The sequence below is a fragment of the Diaphorina citri genome, unplaced genomic scaffold (genome assembly GCF_000475195.1).
Source record: "Diaphorina citri unplaced genomic scaffold, Diaci psyllid genome assembly version 1.1 scaffold312, whole genome shotgun sequence".
In the NCBI taxonomy this organism is placed as follows: Eukaryota; Metazoa; Arthropoda; class Insecta; order Hemiptera; family Psyllidae; genus Diaphorina; species Diaphorina citri.
The window spans coordinates 128,174-140,877 of record NW_007377747.1 but is presented as its reverse complement, the minus strand read 5'-3'; the positions used below and the strand labels follow the sequence as shown (position 1 = coordinate 140,877).

The following is a 12,704-nucleotide window of genomic DNA, read 5'->3' as shown; positions in this document are numbered from 1 at the left end:
TTTTTTTTTTTTTTTTTTTTTTTTTTTTTTTTTTTTTTTAAACAATCTTCTTCGCCTTTTCCCGTGTACAGACGGGGTCGGCGTTTTTCGTCAGCCTCTCAACAGCCCTAACTAGGGCGATTGCTTTGGGCTGACATTTAAGTAGTTTTGGCCACAAATTTTATGAGTTCGCACTCAACCTTTGCTATTTCTTTATCAAGGGAACACTCTTATACCGAGACTAATATTTAGAGAAAAAACGGGGTTAATACGCTTTTCCCGGAATGAAATTCCATGAATTTTCCAGAAAATTTCCATGAATTTTTCAGAAAATAAGGGGGTGGACTTAAAATACTTAAAAATTAAATAAGATTACCCCTTCATTTTAATAAAATATGCAATATGCAGAACATCGATGAATATGAGCGGGAATGCGCCGCAGGCCGTTTTTTGGAAATACTTGATATTTAATTTGAGTGTTTTTAATTATTGACCGGGGGCAAATTCCATGACTTTTTTAGGTTTTCTTTAATTTTTCACGATTTTCCATGACTTTTTGGTCGATTTTCAGATTCCATGACTTTTCCAGGTTTTCCAGGTCGCGTATAAACCCTGAAAAAGGGCTGACATGGACCAAATAAATAGACATACCTGCAGCAGTCTATCCCCGGGCAGCAGCCCCGTGTCATTCTGATGCTGCGCGCTAGGCCCAGGCTCTGCGAATATCACGGGCCGGAGCGCATAGCCCCCGCCCGCCCGCTCGACTACCATCGCTCGGCGCAGGGAGAAGCCGAAATCATTGCGAGGGCTTTGACGCGGGATGGTGAGGTCCCGCGGGACGGGCAGCTTGACCGGGATGATGTCCGGTAAGGGGAGATCAATGAGGTCTTCGCTTGATGAAGCGAGACCGCCTGTGAAACGAGAGATTTAAGAGTGAGTTGGAATACCGGTAAGGGGAGATCAATGAGGTCTTCGCTTGATGAAGCGAGACCGCCTGTGAAAGGAGAGATTTAAGAGTGAGTTGGAATCACAGATCAATATTTTCTCTAACCTTTTATTGGTTATTTAGAAAGGCAGACAGACATGTTTCGCCATTGTTGGCATCATCAGTGTAAAATTGCACATAAGAACCCACTGTGAAGAGTTATAAGTAAGTTATTGGTGATCTTTTTTTCAAGATGAATCTTCACAGTGTCACGTCAGAATCTATCAGTAAATACCGTATAGAATATACCTTGTTTATCCTGCTCAAATGAGACTAAAAAGTCCCCTCACACAGCAGCCTAAACAAGGTCTCATGTATTTTATAGATTTCAGTAACAACATGATCTAGTCAACCTAGGGAGTGTCTCCTTACTACTCGTGTGGAGGATAGCCCGCCTCTTCTTAATCTTCACTGCCCGCGCAAGACTGAGACAATATCTCTTGTGTTATGCTGATCATTGAGTCCAAATCTCAATAGCTATGGCATTGGCATAGCGTAGTAGTGAGTATGCAGTACTCGTAATAAGGCAAAGCACCAGTACCTAGGAGTTGGATGGAAGAGAATGCCTCAGGCATTATTCTTGCCCCCTTGGTTGAAATGTTTTATACCTCGGTGGTGTAGTGGTCAAGGCGCTCGCTTGGTAAACAGGAGGGCGTGGGTTCAATCCCAAAGGCAGGTACTTCGCGGGCCACATACACAGGGGAGCAGGTCCGTATCCAGGATTTTCTTGAAGGGTAGGGGTGGATGCTCCACATTTTCGGAGTCCACCCCATAGTAAAAGAACAAAAATCAAGCCCTCGGGGGCCCACCCAAAAAGCTTCGCGGGCCACATGTGGCCCGCTGGCCGCTAGTTGGAAATCGCTGCCATATACATCGACAGTTATTAGTTATTAACGACCCAATAGGAAGATAGGAAGTTCGGATAAAGAATTCAGAATCCAGAGGAAACAACTGTGCACCTCCTAGGTTCATATCCCGCTCTCGGAAACATAAGTCATTGAACTCTTGACACATTAAACTTAGTGATAAATTCCAAATCAATACTGCTAATGATGAAAACAATGCTAGGAATCATAAGGCCAGCCACTCATTATCAGGTAGACCTGAGAAGTACACCTAATCCGGTCACCTGACCAGGTATATCTGACACCTGATGAGCACACACACTATCAGGTAGACCTGACAGGTACGGCTGAAAAATATCCATCTGTCAGGTATACCTGATGAGGACACTATCAGGTAGAACTGACTCTATCGGGTATACCACACACATGATCAGGTCTACTTGATAGTGAGTGGCTGGCCTAAGTAACTGATTGATGAATTGCAAATTGCACTGCGAGCTATCAGAAGCAATGGGGTTGGGTGAGGTTAATATAAGGAGACGGGTAGCTTGTCGCTGAATGGAAAGTAGAACCCCGTCACTAAAGACCTCAGCAATTATACATTGAAGTTCAAACTTCATCAGTTCTCTAGCCATCCAAAGCGGCGATTGCTCGACCATCAAGAGCACTACGGGTAGCTTGTCGCTGAATGGAAAGTAGAACCCCGTCACTAAAGACCTCAGCAATTATACACTGAAGTTCAAACTTCATCAGTTCTCTAGCCATCCAAAGCGGCGATTGCTCGACCATCAAGAGCACGCTGAGCAATTTCGTGCTGCTGGCTTTTCCAGGCCTAACTCAGGTTGGGTGAGGTTAATATAAGGAGACGGGTAGCTTGTCGCTGAATGGAAAGTAGAACCCCGTCACTAAAGACCTCAGCAATTATACACTGAAGTTCAAACTTCATCAGTTCTTTGGCCATCCAAAGGGGCGATTGCTCGAGCATCATGAGCACGTTACCCTCAAGAATACATCACCCTAATTACAGGATAAGGAAAGTAAAATGAGAAAATCAGGCAAAACATGAAGTGGGTGAACCCACAGTCGAAAAAAAAATAAGAGATTATAGGAACAGATCAACAGACTATTTCCATTTTCTCGACAATAATCCCTTCCTCCTGCACAAATCATTGATTGGATCGGCTCCAAATAGCCAGAACTACCTTGGTAGGACAACTCCATTGCCAAGGATGTGGGGGTGTGAGGACAGAAATAGTAACACGACAAAGTCACATACTTGAAACAATTATTCTCTATCGCCATATTCGGGCAGCTCTTGATCCAAAAAGAAAACAAAGATATAATACTAGAATCTAGTCCGGAAAATACACCAATCGTTGTTCAACCAAATGAATTTCCAAGCCATAAAATTCCATCACCTGTAGTTCCACCAGAATTTTAAAAGGACAAGATTCAATGGGATGTGATAATTGTGATGAATGAAAAACCAAAGATCGTTAATTAAAAAATGTGTCTCTTCTAGGCCATCTGATGAGAGGCATCCTACGGGAAAAGAAAACAAAGATACCAACAGCATAAGAGAAATTCCAAAGCTCCAGAGTTATAACAACCTCAATATCACCTTCAGATAAAGTAAGAAAAGTCCTTGTGGAAAATGGCACATACAGTCACACGAAATTGAAATTATAGGCACTAGAGAAATTATAGGATAGGCATTACTAGAGCATAGAATTTCAACTATGTAGATTGAAGATAACAATACCTTACGCGTACCTATAATATGTAGGTGCTGGTTGGTACCTATAATATAGGTATGTAGGTGATTATTAGTAGGTACCTATAATATAGGTACGTAGGTGATTATTAGTACCTATAATATAGGTATGTAGGTGATTATTAGTACCTATAATATAGGTATATAGGTGATTATTAGTACCTATAATATAGGTATGTAGGTGATTATTAGTACCTATAATATAGGTATGTAGGTGATTATTAGTACCAATAATATAGGTATGTAGGTGATTACAAGTACCTATAAAAAATAAATAAATTGTACACCAACTCCTTCCTTAGCCGAGTTGAGATATTGTCAAGAGGAAATACAAGAACATGGCCAGAGTATGCCTATTGCCTGAGGCAACACACATATGTGGCATTCCCAACAGTGGCGTGGCGTCAGAGTTTCCAAGAGGAGCATTAGATAATAATGTTTTATTGATAGGACCGAACCCAGTATACATATTGGATACAATACACAAAGAAGATTAGGCCTGCAGCATATTAAAGGTCACACTTCTACGCGATTTTTGGTGGCGCGGAGTTGCGCGATGTCGCCTGAAAACCCAAACCTATGAAAATGATAGACCTCCCAGTCGCGCGACTTGGGTCTCCTAGACCAGGAGTGTGAGTGGTCTCTATCACTTTCATAGGTTTGGATTTCAGGCGAAATCGTGCGACTCCGCGCTACTAAAACTCGCACGACTACGCTTCCAATGTGCGGCAGGCCTTGGGTTGAAAAGTCACTTCCTATTTTCAGCATGTGCTAAGAGGGGGTTGTCAAAATAATCGTAGAGAGGAAGGGAAACGGTGCTTCTGTATGCCGGGCACTCACGTTTCAACTGTGTGATCTGCGTCTGTGAGACGTCGGGACATGTATGGCGGGAAAAGCTACAGACTCAGTGTCTTCAGACCGGCTGAGAGATCTCGGTCGGAAGCCACACACATTCCGGCGGCCTGACAGTCAGTGGCCGGCACTAGTTTCCCATGAATACCACGCCACTGTTCTGTATTATGTGTCAGTGTTGGGTAAGGTAGAGACTTCTGGCAGCGACTATAGGTGCAAGGTGAAACCAGGGGCTTGGCATATCCTTACAGGGTACAAGGAAATGATTTGAATGTGGTACCGAAATAACAAAGCAACGAGAATGGCATCCCATTGGGTAAATATATATAGTAAAATTATAGGCACTAGAGAAATTATAGGATAGGCATTACTAGAGCATAGAATTTCAACTATGTAGATTGAAGATAACAATACCTTACGAGTACCTATAATATGTAGGTGCTGGTTGGTACCTATAATATAGGTATATAGGTGATTATTAGTACCTATAATAAAGGTATGCAGGTGATTATTAGTGTCTATAATATAGGTATGTAGGTGATTATTAGTACCTATAATATAGGTATGTAGGTGATTATTAGTACCTATAATAGGTATGTAGGTGATTATTAGTGCCTATAATATAGGTATGTAGGTAAATATTAGTACCTACTTAAGGACCCTATAATATAGGTATGTAGGTGATTATTAGTGCCTATAATACATGTATGTAAGCACATAGGTATACATTGAACGAGCGAAAGGAGTTCCAAGTTTCTATTCCTAATTTTCTACTTGATTATTTCGCATTTAATTCTGAATTTCTGCCTTTGTTTGTTTTTTGTACAATGTCTGCCTTTGCTTTGTATATCAGATGTATCAGTGTACTGTTGTGCTGCAAAGGCTGATTACGCACTAACCAGAGGTCAGAAGATCAAGGTCGCCTAACAGGAGGTTAGTCAGAGTATGAGACCTTCTGTGCAGAGATAAGCTATTGGCTAAGCACTTTCCCTTTGTGAAAGTCCTAATACTGAGATTGCAGTGAGCTCGTAGATTCGTAGAAGCTCAACCCGTCCTTTGGGGCTGACTAGCCCCTACACCTAATCCTCAGTTTGGCGTGGTCAAGACGCCTGGTAATTAGGAGGACGTGGGTTCAATCCTGACAGAGGTATGGAATTTTATTCTAAAAATTGTTCGGGACTTTGCCCACTGTAATACCAATAGCCTACGGCTGGGTTCGTAGATTCGTAAAAGCTTAACCCATCCTTTAGGGCTGTTTCCTGTTTCCTCGAACACCTAAGCCTCGGAGGGGGCTTTGTGTGCAAGGAGTTAAGTCCTCCGGTGGTGTAGTGGTCAAGACGTCTGGTAATCAGGAGGGCGTGGGTTCAATCCCGGCAGAGGTATGGAATTTTGACCGAGAGTCCGAGACTTTGCCTAATGTAATACTAGCAGCCTACGGCTGGGTTAAAGGGAACCTTTATTCCTGTTCCAGCAATATACTCGTAAGCACCCCTACTATTTTTATTTATTTATTCCTTTTCAAGAAGTTTGATAGAGGGAACTGTAACTGCTAAGGTCTTATCGTCCCGAAATCGAAGAGAGAAGGAAGACAGGATAAGAGAAAGCCAGTCGTTCCGAGAACGAGCATTATCCGTTCAGGATAAAATCCTGCCCGGGTGGGAATCGAACTCGCAGCCTAGCGCTTCCAAGGCAGACGCGCTACCAACTTGTTTGTTTTGCAATAGTTAATTCGCATTAACATTCTCGATTATTCTTTGTTATCAAAACAGGAACGGATATTTGGTTATTTTCATCACATTTATAAACAAACCCATTAAAGATAAACTAACCTAGAACACAAATGATAAAATAGTTAATAAATTTGGCCTGTGGCCTGGCGCACTGCTGCCATGCACTAATGCACTCTGCACTCAGATATTAAAAATTTATTTGGCAATAAATTGACACGATTATTTTCGCTTTTTATCAAAACGGTTAACAACATTTTCTTTATTTCAAAATAATTTGTAATAATAATTATTAATATTAAGTATGTACATTAAATTTGCTATCATCTGCCATAAAATGAATCATTCATGAAATTCGAGGAAGAATCCCAGCCCAGTCCATCTCCCATCTCTTGTCGCCGGTAATAATCTCTTTCAAAATAATTTGTAATAATAATTATTAATATTAAGTATGTACATTAAATTTTGCTATCATCTGCCACAAAATGAATCATTCATGAAATTCGAGGAAGAATCCCAGCCCAGCCCATCTCTTGTCGCCGGTAATAATCTCTAACTGTAATGTTAATGTAATAATCTCCAACTGTAATGTTAATGTATATGTTTTGTATATCAGATGTATCAGTGTACTGTTGTGCTGCAAAGGCTGATTACGCACTAACCAGAGGTCAGAAGATCAAGGTCGCCTAACAGAAGGTTAGTCAGAGTATGAGACCTTCTGGGCAGAGATAAGCTATTGGCTAAGCACTTTCCCTTTGTGAAAATCCTAATACTGAGATTGCAGTGAGCTCGTAGATTCGTAGAAGCTCAACCCGTCCTTTGGGGCTGACTGGCCCCTACACTAGAATTTCAACTATGTAGATTGAAGATAACAATACCTTACGCGTACCTATAATATGTAGGTGCTGGTTGGTACCTATAATATAGGTATGTAGGTGATTATTAGTAGGTACCTATAATATAGGTACGTAGGTGATTATTAGTACCTATAATATAGGTATGTAGGTGATTATTAGTACCTATAATATAGGTATGTAGGTGATTATTAGTACCTATAATATAGGTATGTAGGTGATTATTAGTACCTATAATATAGGTATGTAGGTGATTATTAGTACCTATAATATAGGTATGTAGGTGATTATTAGTACCTATAATATAGGTATGTAGGTGATTATTAGTACCTATAATATAGGTATGTAGGTGATTATTAGTACCTATAATATAGGTATGTAGGTGATTATTAGTACCTATAATATAGGTATGTAGGTGATTATTAGTACCTATAATATAGGTATGTAGGTGATTATTAGTACCTATAATATAGGTATGTAGGTGATTATTAGTACCAATAATATAGGTATGTAGGTGATTATTAGTGCCTATAATATAGATATGTAGGTACCTAGGACTGTACCTATAATATAGGTATGTAAGTGATTATTAGTACCTATAATATAGGTATGTAGGTGATTATTAGTACCTATAATATAGGTATGTAGGTGATTATTAGTACCAATAATATAGGTATGTAGGTGATTATTAGTGCCTATAATATAGGTATGTAGGTGATTATTAGTGCCTATAATATAGATATGTAGGTACCTAGGACTGTACCTATAATATAGGTATGTAAGTGATTATTAGTACCTATAATATAGGTATGTAGGTGATTATTAGTGCCTATAATATAGGTCTGTAGGTGATTATTAGTACCTATAATATAGGTATGTAGGTACCTAGGACAGTACCTATGATATAGGTAGGTATGTAAGCACATACATAGGTATCCATTGAACGAGCGAAAGGAGTTCCAAGTTTCTATTCCTAATTTTCTACTCGATTATTTCGCATTTAATTTATCTGAATTTCTGCCTTTGTTTGTTTTCTGTACAATGTCTGCCTTTGCTCTCAAAAGGTCTCATTTTTCGATGAAACTTGGTAAACATGTTAATAAAAATAAAAAAAAAATCTCATTAGACTTAGCCCTCATATATGGGGCCTTTGGGGGTCTCACAAGCCGTTTTCTCCAAGTGAGTACTACAGTTAACTGAGCTACTTCGTATTTCTAACTTTCTCAGATTCATTTTTAGTAATTTTAAATGTTATACCATAGTAATTTAAAAAAGTACTATTATACCATCAAAAGTTAAAAATAGTTAATCTATATTATATGTTAGGTTATTTTTTTCAACTCTTTTAGATAAAAAAAAAACTATTAATTTTACTTTGATTTGAACTGACCAAAAAATACCGATTAAAAAAAAATCCACACTTCAGAATTTTCCGCAAATTTCTCCGGGGAAACGAAAAAACTTCGCGGAACTTCGAACTCGCGACTTCCGAACTGGTACGCCAGTGTCTAGTTCTGCCTCTCACTGCCCGCGCAAGACTGAGACAATATCTCTTGTGTTATGCTGATCATTGAGTCCAAATCTCAATAGCTATGGCATTGGCATAGCGGAGTAGTGAGTATGCAGTACCCGTAATAAGACAAAGCACCAGTACCTAGGAGTTGGATGGAAGAGAATACCTCAGGCATTATTCCTGCCGCCTTGATTGAAATGTTTTATACCTCGGTCAATTCATGAAATGACACTAAATAATAAAAAATAATTCATGAAATGACACCAGATAATACAAGTAATTCATGAAATCACACTAAATAATGAATGAATGATGACAATATAATTAGTGAAAAAGAATAGGTAAAATAGGTAGATACATTTATCTCATTTTTAAATTACTTTCGAGAGATAAAAAAGAAAATTGCTTTTTCTTTTATTTTTTATTATTAATATCTTTTGTTTAAACAATACAAATTACTTTTCTTTTTATGTATACATATATTTATGGTCAACACACTTTAATAATGTTCCCTTTAAATTACAACCCGACACCAGCAATATGCTGAATGGGTTGCGAAAACTTTTCTTCTTAAATCTTTTTTCAATGTATATTATTAATTTTTCTTTATATTATAATCCCTGTTATTGAATTATTATTGTATAAATAAATGGAAAGTATTGTTTGAAAAAAAAAAAAATTATCGTGGCACAAGCTCTGGCTTTTACGGATGGGTATACCATTTGTTGAATATTTATATAATTGAGAGATTTATTGTACATGTACAACATGTAATTGAGAGAGAGAGAAACTTCAGAAATAAAAATAAATAAATAAATATTGTGTGATATGATGTGCAATATGTACAATTCAATTGTACATACTTGTAAACATGTAAACTGGTATGGATTAGAATTGGAACATCCCTGGCTAGCTGTTTCGAGCTTCTGGCTCTCAACAGGGAGTAACCCTATGATTCCAATGAAGCCTTTGGAACTGATATAAGTAAAATGAACACTCCTGGAATATGTCCACTCTCAATATTTCATCGCACCCTGTAGGTCCAGCACGAGGGTTAATCCCAGATAACATCAATGTGAAGTGTGCTAGGATCCTAGTCAACCTAGGGAGTGTCTCCTTACTACTCGTGTGGAGGATAGCCCGCCTCTTCTTAATCTTAATCACGGCCAAGTCGGACGAAAACCCCTCCACCAGTTGGTACATTGAGTACATTGTGTACACAATCCCACGGATCAATCGATGTGGGATTCTAGTTCGAATCGTCTGGACTTCATCAATATAAATTCTATGGTCTGCTTGTTTTTGTGTTCACGTTTGATTGACTTATTATATAAAGTCTAAATCCTACATAGTGTCATTGAATGCTCTAGTATCAAGGTGTATCAGTGCAGACTGCAGAGACTTCACCAATATAATTAATTTCTATGCTCTACTTAGGTCAGGCACTCACTCACATTTAGACAGGTACAGCTAATAATAATAAAGTCTACCTGATGAAAAAAAACTGACAGGTACGGCTAAAAAGCTCTGTCTTCTGCCTGTCAGGCCTATCTGATACCTAATGAGCACACTCACTATCAGGTAGACCTCATCAGGTGTACCTGTGATAGTGAGTGGCTGGCCTTAGTTTTGTGATAGGAATAAAGTGAGCCAAAATCCTACATACATAGTACCATCGGTCAGTGGGCGATCCTGAGCCCCTGACTGGTGGAGTAGCATTGAAACTCCATCTCAAGTAGCACCGAGGTTCTCAGATTGTATATAAGAAGTATGGCTAATGTTGTCTGAGAAATGCTGTGTCGTTTTGGCAACCCAAACTTTGGGCAGTCCATTAATATTTTTTATTGTTTGTTTCTCGGTGTAACGTCACTATATAACTGCTAAGGTCTTTATTGACGGGGGTTTCACCCTGATTTTGGCGACAAACTACCCGCCTCTTCACTTTGACCTCACCTAGCCTGCGTGGGCCGAGAAAAGCCAGGAGCACGCACTTCGTAGATTCGTAGAAGCTCAACCCGTCTTTTGGGGCTGACCAGCCCCTACACCTAAGCCTCAGTTTGGGCTTTTTGTGTGTGACATGAGCACGCACTTGGTCACCCATCCGGATACTAACCACGCGCAACGTTGCTTAACTTCAGTGATTGGGAACTGGTGCATTCAACGTGCTAATGAATCGAAATACAAAAGCAAACACTTCACAAATCCAACACACATATTTCATCAGACAATAAAACATCAGTCAACAAAAAACGGATTGCACAAAAAAAAGCGGATTGACTCCCATACTTTCTCATTAGTTTACTTGGGACCCCTATCCATCGGCAAAAAAAAATTAACACACCGATTGTATCCATCGGTTGTAATAGAAAGTAAAACAACACACCGATTGATAACAAGAAATTCAAAATCATAACCAACAGGACACGTTCACTACTTTCGGACAGAAAGAATAGGGAGACGTGACTGCACTACTACTTTCTTCGAGATTACGATCCTCGGTAATGTGGTCAAGACGCCTGGTAATTAGGAGGACGTGGGTTCAATCCTGACAGAGGTATGGAATTTTAACCTAAAAATTGTCCGAGACTTTGCCTACTGTAATACTAGCAGCCTACGGCTGGGTTAAAGGGAACCTTTAGTCCTGTTCCAGTAATATAAGCACCCCTACTATTTTTATTTATTTATTCTTTTTCGAGAAGTTTGATAGAGGGAACTGTAACTGCTAAGGTCTTATCGTCCCGAAATTGGAGAGAGAAGGAAGACAGGATAAGAGAAACTGAGAAAGCCAGTCGTTCCGAGAACGAGCATAATACGTTCAGGATAAAATCCTGCCCGGGTGGGAATCGAACTCGCGGCCTAGCGCTTCCAAGGCAGACGCGCTACCAACTAAGCTCTAGGCTGGCAAGGGACTGAATGGGTAGATTGTTAGATTGTGAAGAAAGTGGAATGCTTAATTTCAGCCTCGAGTCTGGCAACCAAAGACATTTAGGTTTAGGCATGCGATGATATTGCACATACTTAATCAACGAACTGCATCACATATACAGGATGCCCAAACAGTTGAGGACGATCGTGCATGTATTTTGGTTTGTGTGACAGAAGAACACACCATTGGTCAGATGTTAAACCCCGTAATTATGTAGCTATTTAGGGTGAAGTTTAACTATTTAAAGGTCCTCGCTAAGATCAAATTTAAATCTTTAGATTTTAAGGGCATATGTACCTTTAGGGTTATAGAGAAAAATATTTAGATTTAAAGGGCGCAAGTAGGTTAGGGTTAAGGAAGTCTACAATTTACTAAATGTTAGCTGCAAAAAAATTCAACAAGGGTTGGTTTTAAGAGTTAAAAGAATAAGAAATATGTACTTGTAACCAACTCCTAGATATTTCTCTCTTGAAGCACCCTACATAATAAAGGAGGTATAAGCAGACAATATTAATGAATGCTAGGAATAATTAATTAAATAAATGATAAGGATGTAGAGTTGTAGACAGTTAGATTAAGGAAAGATAGAATAAGAATAGAATAGAATATACCTTGTTTATCCTGCCAGAATGAGACTGAAAAGTCCCTTTACTCCCGCAGTCTAAACAAGGTCTTATATATTTCATAGGTAAAGTTTACAAGGCTCATGTGAATAATTATTATTTATCATAGTGGATTCTTCGCCATTTGATAGACGCTGTAGGCTATAATATCATAAGTTTTAAACCTTGGGGCCTAAGGGATCCCTATGGGATATGGTTTAGGGCTTTAGGGGGAAGACCCCGTTGGACCCAGAATCGAATGAGAAATTTTCCTTTCCGTGATCTTATTTAGACCGCTAGGTTGCGGGTTCGTAGTAGTAAAAAGCAGTAAGAACTTTTGTGAACTAGTAGTAAACAGAAGTGAAAAAAAAATCATGAACGAAATTACCAACCTACTTACTTAAAATGTGTAGCTTAAAGTTTATCGAAATTGAACTTTGAGCTACGTCTTTCAAACTTTAAGCTATGGGAAAACTTCAAGTAAACAAAAAATAAATCACTGAACAATGGATAGGAAACATAGGAATACTTGTCTTGGAGAATGGATTGGAATTGGAATGGATTGTCTTGACTTGACTAGAGTAGTCAAGTATAATGCTATTTAACAAAGTATTCCGTTTAGAAATTATTAAAAAATAAATCACTTA

General features: G+C 38.9%; 1 protein-coding gene across 1 annotated transcript in view; it reads right to left on the bottom strand.

The window, feature by feature from the left end:
* LOC103507427 (unconventional myosin-XVIIIa-like) overlaps nt 1–12,704 on the bottom strand; it is a 30,433-nt gene that overhangs the window by 9,271 nt on the left and 8,458 nt on the right. The window contains exon 2 of the mRNA XM_026822285.1: nt 591–890. Within this exon, the coding sequence (XP_026678086.1) occupies nt 591–890 (300 nt within the window). The remainder of the gene's footprint in view (nt 1–590; nt 891–12,704) is intronic.